Source organism: Ictalurus furcatus, chromosome 22 (genome assembly GCF_023375685.1).
Source record: "Ictalurus furcatus strain D&B chromosome 22, Billie_1.0, whole genome shotgun sequence".
NCBI classification, from domain to species: Eukaryota; Metazoa; Chordata; class Actinopteri; order Siluriformes; family Ictaluridae; genus Ictalurus; species Ictalurus furcatus.
The window spans coordinates 10,128,493-10,148,304 of NC_071276.1; the positions used below are offsets into that span (position 1 = coordinate 10,128,493).

Below are 19,812 nucleotides of genomic sequence, written 5' to 3' on the forward strand. Positions count from 1 at the left end.
GCCATGTCTGCTGAATTAGGAAGTGGAATTTTACATGGCAGACACGGACAAGCTTAGTGAAACGTCCCAGTGCGGTTATAGGGAATATAAGCACTTTATATTCCGGAACTAACTGTTGTATAATGATATGTTGATAAATTCCATTACAGGCTCCGGAAGTATTGCCAATATCTCAAGTAGTTTTAATAACACTAATGTTACTCATAGTAACAAGCTGAATGGATGTTGAAATATTTTTGGGCACGAAAGTTCCATTTTTCCGTTTAAGGAATTAAACACAGGGTGTGCTGTTACAGGAAAATGGACACTGGAGGGGGTTTTAAAAAAAAAACCTGTTTTATATTAGTCTTAGATTATGTGGAGGGTCTGCTACAGTTCCCTGTGAATTAGCTGTTACTATAGAAAGAATAACGTATTTGAAGCAGCATGTTAATACACCTGATTTAGCTTGCTGCTGATGCTATAGTCAGAGCTGCTGTTATAGAAAATTAATCAACACCTTCTGACCAATCAGAATCGAGAATTCAACAGCACTGTGGTATAACTAAAAGTAGAAGTAATACTGTTTAATTTGCACTGAAATAACAAGCCTGCTTTCAGTATGCTATACTGTGTTTTGCATATTGTCATAATCTCTAAATGTATCATGATATAATACGTTGCCCTATTGCCCACTGCTATACCGCAGACATGTGATGTCCATCTTATCTGAATGTCGATTTCAGTTTGTGTGAAAGTGGATGGTGTACCTAATAAACTAGCAACTCAATGCATGTAATACACAATACTACTGTACATCTACATTTTATTTATTATTGACCAAGTTGCAGTATTTCAGCTAAAATCTCTCTCAGCATTGAATACCTACGCTCCCGGGTAGTTTAGTCCTTGGTGTGGTTTTCCTTTTTTACAGTAAGTTATAGTAACCCATGACCTTAGTCTTGTAAGGGTCTATCTGAGTGAAAAGCAGTTTTGAGATATGGGGCATCAAAGATTTGACATTCCAGCTAGCGAAACTCTAAGTTACTGTAATCTAAATTTATATTTCAACAAGTCTTACACTGTATGCTTACTTCTAATCTACATTATCACAATTCTGGGAAAATGTTTGAAGAGTGAATAAACACAGATCGAACCTGTAAGCTCATAAGCTGTTTGTTTTTTTATAAGATTCTATCTGGCTGTTCCTCATTAAACAACCTCCCAGTCTCAAATATTTTAAGCTTATTAAGACAACATTTGTGATAACCAAGGAGAGCTTAGGACCCAAAGGCAGAACACAGATTCAAGGGCAGAAGGTTAAACTTGTTTTATTGAAGGGATAAGTGAAGGTAGTTGTGTGAGGAAGGGGGGAGGGGGCAGGTGTGTCTGTCGAGGCCCATACTTGAACCCAGATTAGCTGAGTGTAGGTCGGGTGCCTGTGAGCCACGAAGGACGGGAAGTAGGGCGGAGTGCAAGCAAGGCTTTGTGTTCAGTCTGACGAGAAGATGAGGAGCAGGTGCATTCGCTGATCAATTTGGAAGAGGCATGAAGTGGCGCGCCCTGCACAGAGACAGACACACACACAACAGAAAGAGATGGAGAGACAAACACAGGAAACATGCGGAAGGGGAAAAACAGAAAAACACAAGGGAACGGGGAAACCACAGGAGCCTAGCCCGGCCCATGACAATGTCATGATCATATGTACTTTTAAATAAGTTTTATTTTTCCGTATTTACTTTCTAAAATCGAAAATGCAAGGTATTTCACATTGGAAATTCAAGATTTTTTTACAGTCTAGTCTAGTTTTAAAATACACACATTGTGACGCACACATCTTACAAATGAAATCAGTTACACTGGAAGGGTCAGTTTGATGAGTATTGCATACATTAAAGGCTAATCTATCTGGTGTTAGCTAATGTATTAGCATTACACTAAGCTGAACATTTTGCAATATGTCTACACACTGTAAGACCAGCAAACACCATCTCAGTGTATTGTTAACACGTAAATAAAACATGGATTTTGATTGGCCCGACAGCCACCTACAGCGCTGTGAAATACTAACCTCCAATTATCTGAAGCATTTGGTTGCAGTTATTGCTGCTCTAAAGGCAATTTGTTTTTCACATGGGTGATAGGTGTTGGATAAGTTTTTGCTTCAATAATAAAAAAAAATTAAAACTGTATTGTGTGTTTACTCAGGTTTCCTTTGTTTTATGTAGTATTTCGTTTGGAGATCTAAAACTATTTAGTATGAGATGTACACAAAAACAGAAGAAATCAGGATGGGGGCAAATACTTTTTTCCACAGGGATGTATGTTGCATATTCATCCTGGATGATGATTAGCTAGCTGGTTGAATATCTGTTAGTTTAGGGATGGGTGTTTTTTTGTTCGATTGTTTTTGCAAATATTAAAAAGGGAGGCACTACAGGGAAATAAAATATGACCTACTGACAAAATGCCAGATAGAATCTTAAAGTACTGAGGTCATGAACTGTTGATTGCTTTCCTGTCCACTATATATATATTTTTTTTCCTCTTCAGGGAGTTGATATTCTGGGTGACCAGAAGGACTCCTGTATGGGCTATACAGGTACGTGGCTATCTGAGTTACTGTACTGCTTTTTTGACTGCTTACAGGTAGAATGAGGTAGAAAGAGTCTTTCAACAGCGGTCTTTACACAGCTTTTGTTTTCTGTTCATAATTGGTTCATGAAACAGATTCTACACTGTTAAATTACACACACCCTTCTTTTCTGTATTTCCTATGGTCTAGGTGACAGTGGCCTTAATTAGCTTCCTAGAAGCCATGCTCTTGACATATCTCAGTTACAAGGTATGGTCTCTGCTGTTCTCCTTTTCCTTTTCAGTTTCCTTTTCATAATATTGATCCAAATGAACTCTGAAGCCCAGATGGACGTACTCACATAGCATAATCAAACAGAAGGCATACTCTCATAGCACAAACAAGACTTGCACTACACTCGCAATATCTGAAATAAACATTCTGTTGACTATGGCTGTAGTTTATGACACAAAATGCACATGGCATCTGCTACATGCTCTGTGTGAGGTGCATATTAAAACAATTTAAAAACCGCAGTAAAGTGGTGGATATGGTCAACCTATCAAAGCTTGGGACTAAAAAGTACGATTCACGCCCAAAAGATAATGTGTTAATAAAGTGCTTGTTAAATAATCTGCTTTGCATAAGTGTACAATAATACTGTTTAACTTAAATTATGTTTAACATTTTGGTTAGATGTGAAGAAATTGATGTACACTGTATGTCTAAAAATATGTGGACAATTGACCATCACACCAATATGTGCTTTTTGAACATCTCATTCCACATTGAATTCCTCTTTGCTCTTGTAATAACCTCCACTCATCTGGGAAGGCTTTCCGCTAGAGTTTGGAGCATGGCTGTGGGGATTTGTGTTCATTAAGCCACAAGAGCATTAGTGAGATCAGGTACTGATGTCAGGCGAGGAGGCCTGGGGTGCAGTCGAAATTCCAGTTCATCCTAAAGGTGTTCAGTGGGGTTGAGATCAGGACTCTTGAGGTCAGGACAAACCATGTCTACATGGAACCTTGCTTTGTGCACTGGCACATGCTGTGCATGATGCACATTGTCTTGCTGGAATATTATCAGACCTCTACGTTCCAGTGAAGGGAAATTGTAATTTTACATCATACAATGACATTCTATACAGTTGTGTGCTTCCAACTTTGTGACAACAGTTGGTCAGATATCCACAAACGTTTGACTGTGTATTGTATCTATTACCCCAGGATTGCCAGATCAGAGTTTGGTTTAGTTTAATGTAGTTTAGTTTATAGTTTTGTCCATATAGTTTTGAATAGTTTTTTCACCAGGGTCCTAAAATTGACCTCATATTATTTCACATTTTGTCCAGTATATAGGAACACCTGTGCACCTGCTCTTTAATGTAATAAAACTACAGGTCAATCATGTGGCAGCAGCACAATACATAAAATCATGCAGATACAGGTTGAGAGGCCTCAGGTAATGTTCATATCAAACATCAGAATGGAGAAAACTGTGATCTCAGAAACTCCTGATGTTCTGGGATTTTCACACACAGCAGTTTATCGAGTTTACAAAGAACGGTGTGAAAAACAGAAAAACATCCAGTGAGCAGCAAGCTCACTGGACAGAAATGCCTGATTGATTTGAGATGTCAGAGGAGAATGGGAAGACAGGTTTGAGTTCACAGGAAGGCTATGGGAACTCAAATAACCAACAAACATGGTGATCAGAAACACATTTCTGAAAGCCCAGAACATCAAATCTTGTTTGCAACAGCAGAAGACCACATCAGATTCCACTCCTGTCAGCCATGAACAGGAAATTGAGGCTATAACTGACACAGACAGTTGAAGATTGGAAAGATATCACCAAGTCCTTTTCTTTTTCTTTAAGTGCCGAGTTTTGGTGAAGCTGTACCTACTGTAGCCTTAGATTCCTGTTCTCACACTTGCAATTCAAATATGTCCCAATGCACCTGGCCTATACTGCTTTGTTTTAGCCTTGTATGCCATTTTCATACACAACACACAAGATTTTTTCACAGAGTCATTACATATGAAATAACTGCATAGTTAATGCATCTGGCCTTCAGTGTTGAGACATATGGCCATCTTCAGCTCTAATACTTCTCTGTAGTATGGCCCTGATTTCTTACTTTTTTATTCTTCCTGTTTTATAATTAACAGATAATATTCTGCTCAAGGGTTAAATTGTAATAGTCTTTCAAATCAACAAGACATTAGCCTTTCAGTATAACAAGATTATGTTACACTAACAGCGTAATGGGAATCAGTAATGGTGGCCAGGACTTTACTAATGAAGGAATAAGTGTTTTCCATTAGTAGGGACCAGACCCTTTCAGTCTCTGATTATTTGGGTAATTGTTTTGTTTCAGGGAAACATTTTTGAGCAGATTTTCCAAATTTCCTTCATCCTTGAGATGATCAATACAGTGCCATTCATAATTACGGTAAGTGGCTAATTTGCTTTCATTATAAAATCCAAAAGATTTTTTTTATATATCTCACATTTTAAAGCCCTAAAGTCCCAGCCTATTTATCTTAAAGCATAAACATTGTTTAGTCGCTCTGAATTATTATCTGCTGTGAAGCTGGTGGGGAATGTAAGTCCTGGGAGACTAAGGTCTTAAATATAACTTATGTATTTATCACTAATGGACATTCCTAACCCAATTCACAAATTGCATTTTTTTAATTTCTCAAATTGCACTGTTTAAATAGCTTTCTTTCATTTACATACTGACTTTCTTTCAGATCTTTTGGCCCTCATGGAGGAACATATTTGTCCCAGTATTCCTGAACTGCTGGCTTGCCAAGTCGGCACTGGAGAATATGATCGTAAGTAATCAGCAGAATCAACTAATGGCTAAGCATTTAATTAAAAATATCTGATGGAAAAACAATTGCTGTCTATTGCCATCTCCAATCAGAGCAGTTCAGGAAGCTGTACATAATATGTAGTATGGTAATTTAACAATGAGTCATCAATAATCAGAATTTGCGTACATGCCAACATCCTTTCTCCTGGCAGATGGTCGGGTCAAATGGCCAAGAAGAACTTGGCAGGGAGTATGTACTATTTTGAATTGTACAACTGTGGATTGTACTAAACAGCACAGGTCAGATATCAATCAGACAAATTATACTTAGCATTTGAGTTGTTTAAGAGGTGTCAAGAAAAACTGACTTAAAATGTAACTTAAATTAAGTGATGTTAGGGCACAGCGCGCACAGAAACATGCCAAATATTGAGCTTTTTTGGCACAACAGTTGTGAGATGCTGCTGAAAGATTTATCAAAGTGAGGATCACCAGTTGGAGAACTGTTACAGTTTCATGTTTTATTGTCTTCAAGTCAGAAGAAAGCATGATAATTTTGTTTTATAATTTAAATAGTCAGATTTCTCCATAGCATTCATAAACGAAAAATAGCTTATTATTAGAAGTGTAAATAAATGTCTATAAATTAATCATTTACCTTTTGTTGTGTATATGTTGATATGGTGTAGACCAGGGCTCATCAACTGGCAGAGAAAATACTGTAGCAGAGCCGATGTCAATTATTTAGCCCACAGACTAGTATGGGAAACAGAGCTGCAGAAAAGGTTTTTTATTTATTTATGGCAAATGGTCTGCACTTATATAATGCTTTTTAACCTTAGTGGTATTACAAAGCGTTTCTCATTCACCGTTCACACACCAATGGCAGCAGAGCTACCATGCCAGGTGCTAGCTTGCCATTGAGAGCAACTTGAGGTTCAACGTCTTGCCCAAGGACACTTTGGAATTAGGAGTTGGGAATCGAACCGCCAACCCGACAATTACTGGACAGCCTGCTCTACCACCTGAGCCACAGCCCTTTCTGGTTTGACTTATGAACTGACGACATGACTTGCTTAAATAAAGTCAAAAGAAGAATGTTTAAAGACGAAATACAGGACAATGAAAGACCATGTTCATTAACATAGGAAGATATGTGTTAGAAAATATAATGATCAGGGTCAATAATAACTGTGGAAGCTTGAACATAATTTAAAAAACAATAATGTGCTCCTCTATTACAGAGTCCTTCCTGCTAGTCAAAAATGGTCATTTGGTGTGCTGGTGCAAAATAAAACATAGCCACTTCTAATTGTCTTATTTACAGCCATAAACTACTCAGTAATAGTCCTCTGTTGTCTGTTGACATCATTGCATCATGGTAGTTACTTATCCAGACCTTTGTAAGCAGGAAATTTTATGTAACTGGACCTTTCCAAATTTAGTTGAATATCCCTGGTATAGATAGATCATGTCAGTATTATTATGTTTATAGCCAAGGTCAGATTCTTGCTAAACAGTTGTACAATATCAGGAACCCTGTGATCAAGCTGTTTCTCTCCTGTAGAATGATCTTCACCGTGCCATCCAGCGCACACACTCTGCCATGTTTAACCAGGTGCTCATCCTCATCTGCACGCTGCTTTGCCTGGTCTTCACCGGGTAAGATGATCCTCTGATCCATTACATTCTTCTCAGGTAGCAACTCCTTTGTTATGTCAGTGTAACAGTGACGGAGAACACAGCAGATCCTGGGTGAGATTGCACATGCTTTTTTATTGTTGCTCATGAACCTTGGTGTTCTACACAGACAGTAATGTAAAGTGAAAGAAAAGCAAATAAAGTTTCTTCTTTAGAGAAGAAAGAGACATAGAGAGAAAAATCAAGGCCACATTCATTGTCATAGGGGAAACAGGGCTTAAGCATGCCACGGTAGTCATTAGCTTGTCTTCCAGACACATCCCTCACACTGTAGACTTCCGCCAAACCACGCCCCCACCTGCTACAGTCAGATCTCTGATTGCAAAATCACCTGTTATTTTTTTCCCTATTAAATAAGACACTGATTGATGTTTCTATGAATATTTCATTAGACGAAAGGTACAGAAAAAGGTACAGAAGCGCCTACACTTATACACTCATCAAGAAACCCAGAGTCTATGAATATGCAAATTAGAAAAAGTCCCCAGCTCTACACACGTCTACTGCTTTTCCTGTTAAATCAAGAAACAAGAAGACAAGAAACATTTTTCATGGCCTTCATTTGCATACTGGAACATGATTGGCTTTTATATTTTATAACGCAGTGTCACTTGTAGTTACCTACCCAATACCAGTGTACATTTTACATTTTCATCTCCATGTTTCTTTTTTATTTTTAAATGCAGCAATGCTGCAATGAGGATTTTCACTCTCAAAGTAATTCATGCAAATCTTTATCAAGATTTCTTTAAAAAAATTAAAAAAAAACTTTAACACAACTGTGCAAACAGTAATACTGTTTTTCATAGTAATAATCAGTAATGTTAATTTATGTGAGTTCAGTTCATTAGCACAGTATTATTTGTGAATCACTCATAGGAGTTGAATATTTGATCCGAGTATGGTTACCTTTATTTTTCTGGAAGATATGAAAGTTTTTGAGTTTTTGCATTTTTACTGCTGACTGAAATGACAAATGTCAGCCCACTGATATTATCACTGTAATCATTTGTAATGGTGAGAAGTTTTTGGTTTTGCTTCATTAATTTAGAGCCTGTGGGATTCAACACCTAGAGCGAGCAGGGAAGAATCTTTCCCTGTTTGATTCGCTCTATTTCTGCATCGTCACATTCTCAACTGTGGGCTACGGAGACGTCACACCGAAGATCTGGCCCTCTCAGCTACTGGTGGTCATCATGATATGTGTGGCTCTTGTAGTACTGCCATTACAAGTAAGACCATTTCACATGCGGTTGGAGTTAAAGCTTGGTAGTTGTTTGTGTGTTGCCATAACAGTTCTATAATATGAGTAGGACATAGTGGCTTCATTTGTTGTTGTTGTCTATTGATGTCTTTCTGCACAGTTTGAGGAGCTAGCGTACCTGTGGATGGAGAGGCAGAAATCAGGCGGTAACTACAGCAGACATCGAGCTCAGACTGAAAAACACGTGGTGCTTTGTGTCAGTTCGCTCAAAATCGACCTCCTCATGGACTTCCTCAATGAGTTTTATGCGCATCCCAGACTACAGGTAAATTAGTCAAACCCATTGCTGTCAAGCAAGTTTGAATTTATTTATAGACATTGTGTAGTGTAAGTGATGCATGACGAATAAAAAGGCAGCAGTGAGAACATAGCCTTAATAATACTGTTGCTATTAGAATAAATGAAATTACTATATATATATATATATATATATATATATATATATATATATATATATATATATATATATATATATATCAGTCTTTTCTATTTCTTTTTTTTCTTTCTTTTTTTTTACAGTGTGCTCATTTGCTGAATATGACACGGTGTTATGGGTTAAAAATGTACTTAAAATGGCTCACGGTACCTTGTAAATGAATTGATTTTATTTCCATTATAGAAATATATTTTGTTTTATTAGGACCATTTTGTTTATGAGGTGTAAAGACTAGTCATGAGAAGTATATGTTCTTTTTAAGCAATGAAAACTAAGTTTTGCACTGAAAATGTTTGTTAACCAGGAAGTCTTAAAGCTTACAGATTTAATGGGTTAAAATAGTTATTTTTTTTCTGGTCAGTACCCAGGCAATACATCGTACCATTCTTCGTACAGTAGGTCATGGAAATTCAAGATTTTGGTCAGGGAAAGTCAGGGAAAAGTCAGGGAATTTTACATTTGACTTGGAGACCCTGATTATAAAGAAAATTGAGCATGATGCTAATCTGTGGCAAGCTGAACTCTTAAAGAAGTGTAATTTATTTGGAGAGAACGAGTCACTTAACACAAGTGTTTCATTTAGACAACAGAGCTCTGTGTCAGGGATGCAGATAAAAGTTGTTATTTACGATGCTCATCTGCACTTGTAGTGCGCTTTTAGCCTAATTTCTTTGCAGCTGTCGGATGTAAACAGCCTGCTTTTAACAGCTTCTGTTCAAAGGTCAAGTTTTATGAAGTGAATATAACTGTAGATATCATGTTTGTTTCTGCATGCACATTTGAATGAACTTTTTAGCTGCACCCTAAACGTGGCATATTCCTGTTCATTTTCATTCGTTAAGCAAATCCAAATTTCTATGGATGTGTGGAACAGCATTTAGTATCAATGTTACCATAAGAATGAGAACAATGCGAGTCTGTGAATGTGAGACTGAAGTTCTAAAGAGAACAAGGGCTGGTTTCTGTCGCTTTAGTATGTATATTTTAGTTGAAGTTCAAGTGGTTTTATTGTCATTTCAACCATATACAGCTGGTACAGTACACAGTGAAATGAAACAATGTTCCTCTAGCACCGTGTTGCTACATAAAACAACACACTAACCACATAAACATCCTTCGAATCAGTAACCCAAAGCCTTAAACGTCGAGCCACCACTGCCCTATTATTCTTAACAGATTGTATGTGAATGGCAGCCAAATAACGTATGTACTGTAAACTCGCCCTCTGATATGAATCTGTATTCTTATAGCTAATTACTTCCCTAGGGCCCTTAAAGAGTACCTTAACATGCTTTGGGTTGTTTTTTTACAGGATTACTACGTGGTCATCCTCTGCCCCACAGAGATAGACATCCAAGTGAGGCGAGTGCTGCAGATTCCTCTGTGGTCTCAGAGAGTCATCTACCTGCAGGGCTCTGCACTGAAGGACCAGGACCTCATGAGAGCCAAGTGAGACTCACTGCTCATTTTACATATGAAATATTTCCATAAATAACACATTTAAATAACATACACGGCATATAGCATGAATACATTTCTGTCAAATTCATGACAGACAGCAATTCTAAGGTTTTGAAATTTTTTTATGCTTTTCCAGTACATTTTGATGTTGTATCAATGTTTTTGGGGTTACGTAAGATTCAGCCCAGCTCTAGACTTCAGATTGTACTTGTAGATTTGGAAATGCAGGTGGAGATAAATGGTTGACAGGTTCATCTAGCCAGTGCATCACTAAAGAGCATTAAATGAAACTCTATTTTAGGTACTGCAGTTTTCTTCAGTATTAACTTCACAATGGGCTAATGTCTGATCATTTGGTTTGAAGTATTATTTGATGAGCAAATCTGTCTTCTAAATGATGACGGTCTCAGGTCTGATCATTTGGTTTGAAGTATTATTTGATGAGCAAATCTGTCTTCTAAATGATGACGGTCTCAGGTCTGATCATTTGGTTTGAAGTATTATTTGATGAGCAAATCTGTCTTCTAAATGATGACAGTCTCAGGTCTGATCATTTGGTTTGAAGTATTATTTGATGAGCAAATCTGTCTTCTAAATGATGACGGTCTCAGGTCTGATCATTTGGTGCACTTAGTAAGTTTATTAAGATAATTATGTATTCAGTGGACAAAACCTGAAGTATTTGCGTCCACTTAAAATTATTATTAGCCTTGCTAATATATGTCTTCCTATTATATGGCTTTCTGATCGAATCATGTTGGATGTACGAAAACAATTTATGTTAATGTAACTCAATTCAATCAGGTGGAACCGATGTACGCATTTGAATGAAGTAAATTCAATGAGCTTTTTTTTCAGTGTAATCAGTCCAACCTGTTTGTTGCGTATCTGGTCTGTTTAACTGCCGGTTATGAGCTTTAACTGTGCCCATTATGAGCTTTAACTCAACAGCTGGAATTGGCCATTTACACTGGCTAAAGCTAAATTGGTATGCTTCAAAATGTGAGATCGAATTCCCAACTGTGACATTGCAAAAAAAAACAAAAAAACAGGTAAACCAGGAGACTTGACTGCTGTGCAAATTAAATGAAAAATCTGTGAACGTCTGTGAAACCTCTCCCCTTTCTGGACTAATCGTGCTAGCCTGGTAGCTAGTCTGTGATCTGATGAGCTGCCTTCAGCTAAATCATTTACATAAATCCATGCAATCGGATAAACCTTTTGCTATAGAAGTAACACTGGTTAATGTTTAGTATACTAGAATCATTGAACTATTCCCAGTTTTATTCCAGCTCTGCTACAGTATCAGTACTGGGAGCTATTCTCTGGATCCATGTATAGTGTTTATTAAATAATTCAAAGAACATACAATTTGAAACAGACTTGGAAAACCTGGCGAAGGAAAACAAATCTACAAATACGCTGACAGATTAAACCTAATGAGAATAAAAGAGAGTTAGTGTCAAAACGTGTGAGTCGGTGGGTAGGTTTATTTCACACGTTTCACTGAATCCATGAAGCAGTTGTATTTCTGTCAGGGTAATAGATGTATGATTTCCCCAAAGCCCAAAAGCCATTTCCTTTTTCTGAGCTTGAAGAATTCCCATTGACATGCATGCTGTATGTTTTAGAAAGTAAGAGACCTTTGCTCAGTAAGATCAATCCTGTCACTGGCCGTATGGGTGAAGCGAGAATGATGCTGCAGGAGGTTGTCTCAAAACTTTTCGATCACAGTTAATCTTGGTAATGCCGTTCTTTCTGACAGCAACTGCATGAATAGCAGGGAGCAGAGTGTACACGCCGATTCCTCTCACCCCTCGGGAGATTAAATGGGTGTGAGATGTGCTCTCTCTATAGGCTGTTACATTTTTATCACTGTTTTCTCAGGCACTCCTGTGTGATTAGACTTGATCGATATTTTCACATCATGAGCAGATAGTGATTCTGAACAACTCTCTGATTATTGCTAAATATTTTCTGATGAGACTAATAATGATTATACAGAAGTGCGAATCTGATTGGTCAGAACTTGAACTGCAAAAACTTGCAACTTAACAAGTGAAAATATCTTGAATATAGTCACATTTATCTAGTATTTCCTATTATAAGGATACAATAAACCAAATATAATATAGATTATTAAACCTATTTTAAGACATTTTTACTAATTTAAAGCTTTACACTTTCTTATTCTATTGGCAGTAAGTTTGCTTCTTTCCATAAAATAAATGCTTAAAATGAGCAAAATTAATTAAAAACATTTTTTAATTCAATATAAAAAAGTTTAATAATCTTATATTTGGTTTATGGTAATCTTATAATAGGACATAATAGATAAATCTGTCTGCATTCAAGATATTCTCACTTTCTTTTTTTATTTTTATTTATTTATTTTTTTCATTCATTTTCTATAAGAACATAGCTCAGACAGTACTTCTGGCTGCAAGGCAAAGCACAGATTAATATGAATGTGCTTGTTCTAATGTGTTTTTATTTCTACAGAAACAGCTTATACAGGTACTTGTATGGAGGATGTTCCATATAAATGGATACAAAAATGTGCAGTTGCTGATATGATGAGGTTTTCTGTGAGATATAAGATCTAAGTCTCCAGTGTCAGCTTTTTGCAATAGCAAGAGATCAAGCTGTTCCTTTAGGTTTTCTGACAAGGCAAAGTCTCCTGCACAGAGGTTTCTCTGTAAAATGAAAGTGAGAGAAAAAAGAAGGGCTAGTGAGAGAACAAGTGTTTAACGACATGAATTGCTGCTGGCATCATGTTGGGGAAGTGGTAGTTCAGTGGTGAAGGTGTTGGCTTGCTGATCAGAAGGTATGGGTTCAAATCCCAGCACTGCAAGGTGCTACTGCTGGGCCCTTGACCAAGGCCCTTAACCCTCAAAACTGTATAAATGCGATAAATGTAAGTCACTCTGGATAATGGTGTCCGCCAAAATGCCATAAAACGTAAATGTTACTGTCTGTGTGGAGTTTCACATGTTCTTCCTGTGTCCTCATGGGTTCTAGGGTTTCCTCCTGCTTTTAAAAAACCTGCCAGTAGGCAGATTGGCTTAGATCATTTGGCTCTAGGAGTGAATGTGTGTGCATGATGCCCTGCAATGGACTGGCGTCCCATTCAGGGTGTATTCATGCGTCATGGCCAGCGTTATCAAGATAGGCTCTGGATCCACCACGAAACTTCTTAGGATAAAGCGGTTACTGAATGTGAGCGAGTGAGTGAGTATAAATAGATCAAAAGTACGTGTCAAATCATTGGCTAAGTACTGTGATATAAAAAGGAATAAAACACTCCAGGATGTGTTGGTATGAGAAAAGAACTTTGGGGTGATAACACAATCTCTACAACACAGCACCTGGTCGATTAGCTATTTTTTTTGACCTATGAAAGCACTCCCTGCTGTTTTCTTGAATGCATGTAATAATTAAGGTGATGAGTATTTTATTCTTTAATTGAATGTGTATTTTAGTGAGTGATAATGCTCATGTTGTGTTTCTGTAGGATGGATGATGCAGAAGCCTGCTTTATCCTCAGCAGCAGGAATGAAGTGGACCGCACTGCAGCTGTAATCACTCTTCTCATTATTACCACACACACACACACACACACACACACACACACACACACACACACACACACACTCCTACAGTACGACTACTTGTTAATGAATGCTATATGTGATTGGTATAACACCTGACATGACTAGGGATGGGTATTGTGATGGCTATCATGGTTTGGGACAGTCTTGGTTTCTTGGTTGGGGACAGTCTCAGTATGATTGTTGGTTATTTTTCTAATATTATGTCGGAAAAGAAAACAGAATTATGTTAGTCTGCGTTAGTTGCGTTTCCTGTATTAGGCTATTTGTAACAATTCATTATAAGCTCAGCAGTATGATCCTCCATGTATTAGTCTATTTGTAACAATTCATTATTAACCCAGTGAAAATAGCTTCCCTGTCTGTTTGTAATAATAATAATAATAATAATAATAATAATAATAATAATATTCATCTTGTAGCCTAGCACATGCCACATATCCCTCTGTTATGTCATACCTGCATTCAAAGATGTTCAAAGTGCAGTTCTTAAGGATATTAAGCTTGTATGGGTGTTTTGCCAAATTGTTGTATTCAACTTCCTTACAAGCATTTTACTGCTGTTAGGACAACACATGTTTTTGCACGCATTCAACTAAAATGCAACCACACCCTCAATTTTTCGGTTCTCTCCAAGTTGTCCATCTCTAAGTTGTGTGCGTATGAGTAAACCAGATAAAGACACATACATTAATGTTTGTTGCTCTTCCATAAATTCCAAAGTGTGAAAATATGATAGTAGAACCATTAATATGAGACATTTATGGGTACTTCTTCTTTTAGTGCTGTCAAACTAGGTTCCAGGGAACAGCTCTAGTCGTGACAGTGCCAGTTGTATTTAGCGAGAATACTTCCTCTTGATGGGTGTTAAAAGGCACTCAGCGAATCTAAAGAATTAGCTTTAAGGTTTATAACTTAATTCCAGACAGCGAAATAATCGCAGATTTAAGAAAAAAAAAAGATTTGCAATGTTGTTGTAGGTGGTGTTTATAAACACATTGAATGTAAGATTGTCCTCACTTGGCCTTTAGGACCATCAGACTATCCTAAGAGCCTGGGCAGTGAAGGACTTCGCCCCAAACTGTCCTCTCTACGTACAGATCCTTAAACCTGAAAATAAATTCCATGTGAAGTTTGCTGGTGAGTTTTTCTGCCTTCCAAAGTTGTAGTAATTTATTAATGTATTACCAGGATTTTTCATTTATGGTCTTATTTGTCAGCCACAGCAGGAGGAAAAAAACTAAGTTATTTATCAATTGCAAGATGCTGATAATCATGACTGTTATATCTTGAGATTGTTGGGGGTTTTTTTGTGCATTTACACCGTGAAGAGTGTGTAAGTGTTGTGTGTGTGTGTGGTTTGTGTATTAGATCATGTAGTGTGTGAAGAGGAGTTCAAGTATGCCATGCTGGCTCTGAACTGTGTGTGTCCAGCCACGTCTACACTGGTTACACTTCTGGTCCATACTTCACGTGGACAGTGAGTATATCTGCAGTGATTTGAATTTCTTCCAATCAGGCACTCTTTATTCTCATGTTTCTCATGTTCTCCAACTATTTTAATTAAAAGATAAAGGCACCTTGGTTGCACCGTATAATTGAAGAGGAATGATGTTTTCCGTGAACTAATGTCAAAGAAAAAAAGCAATTAGTGAGGAAAGCTTGATCTACTGTCCACTCAGTCTAGTGCCACTGCACTTGTATTAACACCTACACTTCTCATTGTATTTGAATCCAGCTGGACACATGTCGAATGTGAGGATTAATAGCACACTGGGGATTTTGCTGTGTATGCAGAAGCACAGAATAAAGTCATAGTGCTGTGAAATGTCTCCTATTTTTCCTGTCTAAGTGCTGATTATATATAGATTTCATCCATACCATCCATGACAGACCTGCCTGACAAATAATGACCTCCTACAAGCTCATTAGATTCAATTAAAACTTGTAATGAAGCATAACGATTCTTGATAATATTTTACCTCTCTGGGTCTCTTACAAGCAATTATTTGGCTGAGTGAATGGAGCAATTCCATTAATGGATCAGTGATCATTTGTGGGCGTGAGATAGACTGATTGCACAGCTGAAGCTCCTGAGCTAGACATTTAGCAAGTACATAACTATCAATTAAGGCTATGGACAAGTTAGCGTAATTCACTTTTATAATGCTGCCTGTTCCCCACCACCAGAGGTATCTAGGGTAGACACCTAGAAGTAAAAGTAGTTACTTAGTAGTTTAAAAAAAAATAATTGAATGAAAAAGTAGTCACTCAGATAATAACTACCTCAGCAAGAGTAGAGAGTAACTGCTGAAAAAGCTAGCATTGCTTGTGCACTGGGTTACTCCTTACACATGATCAGATTTTTATTTCTGAGCAAGTGCAGAAGGTGGTGAGGAGATTAAAACCATTCATCATGTATAAAATGAACACAAAAATGATTTAACGTGTTTATTTATTTATGAACAGTGAGGCATAACATAAAAGGATGCTAGCAATACTCATAGCATCCTAGCTGCTGTGTTGGCCTGTTACGTTCCTTTTACACAATAACTGTTAATATGGTGAAGCTTTCTGCTTAACATTTACTGTGTGAAAGAACTCTGAAAGGCTATAACAGAAGGGATAACAGGATCTAACTTGTTTCACTGAAATTTCACAACATTAAATGCAAGTACTGTATGTCATTTTTTAATGAATAAACATTGTTAGTGTGGGCAAATTGCTGTGGTATAACAGGAATAAGACATGATGTTATAGGAACATGATCAACTTCAAGGTTGTAAGAGTAACTCCTCTTTGTGTTGAGCTGCATCACACCCTGAACGATTTTGTTCAGCGCTACAGAGCATAGTGCATTATATACTGAATTTGGGATTCAGCCACAGAAATAAATATTGCAGGAAGAATGTTAATGAAATGATTGCTTCAAGTACAGTTTGTACAGCTTCGGTTGTAATTGTAATGAAAACAGTTTAGCTCAATATCATTTCATATTAGCAGCATTAGCATTTATGTTGGAATTTTTTTTTTAATCTCAGATAAAATAGAAAAAAAAAGAACACATACTGTAGATATGGTTGTATTTTCATATTCTAGTCCATTTTCCAGTGTAATCTCTTGTGGTGTTGCTGTTACAGAGAGGGACAGACGTCTCCAGAACAGTGGCAGAGAACATACGGACGCTGCTCGGGTAATGAAGTTTACCACATCCGCCTCATGGACAGCAAATTTTTTGGAGAGTACGATGGGAAAAGTTTTACTTACGCCTCTTTTCATGCACATAAAAAGTAAGTGGATTTGGATTGCTGAAGCATCTGTTAGATCTGTTAAAAATGTATGACTTTGCAATAGGGCAATAAGCTTAGTCAATTAAAAAAACTGTTCAATTTTACAAGTTAATGATGCATGTGCTGTCCATGTATGATAAAATTGTTAAACCATATTTCATCGCTAATAGAAATGTAATGAAACTCAATTGTGCTGGCGTAAGTGCTCACAGATCAAGGCACAAGTGCATTATGGGAACTGAAATAGGGGGAACTTGTTTCTAGCTACAGATACAGTACTAAAAAGTTTCAATTCTGTGTGTGTGTCCAATTTCTCTCAGATATGGAGTTTGCCTAATTGGCGTAAAGAGAGAAGAGAATAAAAGCATCCTGCTCAACCCTGGGCCCCGCCACATCATGGCCGCCACAGACACCTGCTACTACATCAACATCACCAAAGAGGAGAACTCCGCCTTCATCTTTAAACAGGAAGAGAAGCACAGCAAGGGCCTGCTAGTCAGCGGTCTGTATGACGCCCCCTCTCGGCTCCCCGTGCAGAGCATCATAGCCAGCATGGGTGAGTGCAGAGCCCTGTGGCATGCAAATAAGCACACCCAGTCAAATGATGTCTCCTCCAATGGAGTGTATCATGATCAGGTGGCAAGTGGGGAGGAGCCTGCGGTGATTTTAGCCACTTCAGGAACAGGCGCAGTGATTATCTATACATTTTGGTCACAATAATTACAGCGTGTGAGGTCTAATAGATTATAGGCAGTGCTATCACTTCACCAGGCTAGAACTGGAAAGTAAATGTAACCAATCCAGGCGGTTATTTGTTGTTGAGCTCAAATGACCTAATTTGCCATTGTCACTTTGACAGACGTGTGGACCTGTGCACAGCCAGCATGTTCTGGTTATCCATCTGTTCCGTGCCATATTTCTACCCAGACACTTACTTAATAGCTAATTAGGATCATTAGAGGGATGTGTTGCACCAGTGAGCTGAATGAGTGGGAACTCCTCATGTATATAACTAGGATTCCAAGCGATATTTAGGTCTGCAGTTAAATCAGTTCATTTTGCAGAAGTACCACCTGTGACCCTGTAAGTGCAAACCTAAAAGCCCACATGAGAGAACTGTTAATATTTGTAGCATAATTGCAAGATATGTGGTTATTTAAACAGTTTTTTTCCCCCTGGTGTTTGCTTGAAATTTGCATGAGTGGTCAGATGGTGTGGCTGATGATTTTCTTTCATTGTTTCTTTTTCTTTGACTTGGTAAAGTCGATCAGTCTACTTCATATGGTAAGTCTGTGCATGCGGCTTCCTTAACGTTAGAGGCGACGACATCATGAGACATTGGACTTTGACAGTGGTTCTCAATCCTGCTTGCCCAGTGAACTGCACATTTTTGTAGTTCACTCTTGGTATATACTTGCTCCCTCTAGGTATATACGTGACCCATCCAATTAGGGCAAGAGGGAAAACACAAGAAAGTGCAGATTCTCAGGATGGGCATTGAAAGCCACTGGTCTATGATGTCTGTATGAATGTTTACATTTATGCAAATCTGTACTTTTTCTGTTTTGTTTTGTTTTTTAAAATCTTTTGCTAGTCATTTCAGGCATGGTCAGCTTTCTGTCTGAAGGTAGTTCAATCCACTATGAGCAGACTTTCACCAGAAAGCATTTTTAAATGTCTATCCAATTTGTTATATGTATAGGTGATCATGATGACTATTCTATTTGCATGTTTAAAGAGCTAGCCATGCAGTTTCATGCATCTGCTTAGAACCTTTTTTTTGTACAGCCAAATTCATTTTAGGACTATTGATCCAAATCATTTTCACTCGACCGACACGGTGTGATCTACATATTTATCAACAAAACACAAGTTCACACCCAAAGCAGTAGAACCATTTAGTGCTTGTAGCCTGTTTTCCCATTTGTGTACTTCATCATCTTTCTGTATACACAGTAGTAGGGCAGATCTCATCCAGAATCTTAATCTTCTCTTCCTGTCCTCTTAGTGTCTATGTTCTCTCTCTCATCATCATATCCCTCCACAGGCACTGTGGCCATAGACCTGCAGAACCCTGAGCCCGCAGGTGACAGCAGCAAACTGGCACTGCCCACAGAGAACGGAGCAGGCAGCCGGCGGCCCAGCATCGCCCCTGTACTGGAGCTGGCTGACTCCACTGCCATCCTGCCCTGTGACCTCCTGAGTGACCCCTCCGAGGACGAGACCAACCAATCAGACGAGGAAGGAGTGCCTGCCCCAGAGTGAGTAATGCTGTTTACATACAGTACCTTGTATAAATACTCAACTTTTTGTAGTGTTACAACCTGGAACTGAAATGGAGATTATATGTCACAAATCTACTCAAAATAGCTTATAATAGTGAGGGGAAAAGCAATATCAACAGTTTGCACAATTATTTACAAATGAAAAAGTTGTGATTGCGTAAGTATTCACCCCGTTGGGTGAAGAGAGTATTATTCATAGAAGCAACCAGAAACGCTCAACATGATACTACCACCATCATGCTTCACTGAGACTATGGAGTTCACATGGTATTAGGGTTAGGGTTAGCACTTTGTCCCAAGGCCACACAGTTAAGTTTTGGTCTCAACAAACTAGAAAACCTTTTCCCACATGTTTGCTGAGCCTCCAAGCTTGGCTTTTG

General features: G+C 38.0%; 1 protein-coding gene across 1 annotated transcript in view; it reads left to right on the forward strand.

The window, feature by feature from the left end:
* The window catches only part of kcnt1b (potassium sodium-activated channel subfamily T member 1b), a 98,977-nt gene that overhangs the window by 61,431 nt on the left and 17,734 nt on the right, over positions 1-19,812 (forward strand). The window contains exons 7-20 of the mRNA XM_053610152.1: positions 2,536-2,584; positions 2,768-2,827; positions 4,941-5,015; positions 5,320-5,403; positions 6,952-7,046; positions 8,137-8,317; positions 8,450-8,614; positions 10,098-10,234; positions 13,761-13,824; positions 14,889-14,997; positions 15,229-15,337; positions 16,998-17,147; positions 17,468-17,703; positions 19,195-19,408. Of these exons, the coding sequence (XP_053466127.1) occupies positions 2,536-2,584; positions 2,768-2,827; positions 4,941-5,015; positions 5,320-5,403; positions 6,952-7,046; positions 8,137-8,317; positions 8,450-8,614; positions 10,098-10,234; positions 13,761-13,824; positions 14,889-14,997; positions 15,229-15,337; positions 16,998-17,147; positions 17,468-17,703; positions 19,195-19,408 (1,728 nt within the window). The remainder of the gene's footprint in view (positions 1-2,535; positions 2,585-2,767; positions 2,828-4,940; positions 5,016-5,319; positions 5,404-6,951; positions 7,047-8,136; positions 8,318-8,449; positions 8,615-10,097; positions 10,235-13,760; positions 13,825-14,888; positions 14,998-15,228; positions 15,338-16,997; positions 17,148-17,467; positions 17,704-19,194; positions 19,409-19,812) is intronic.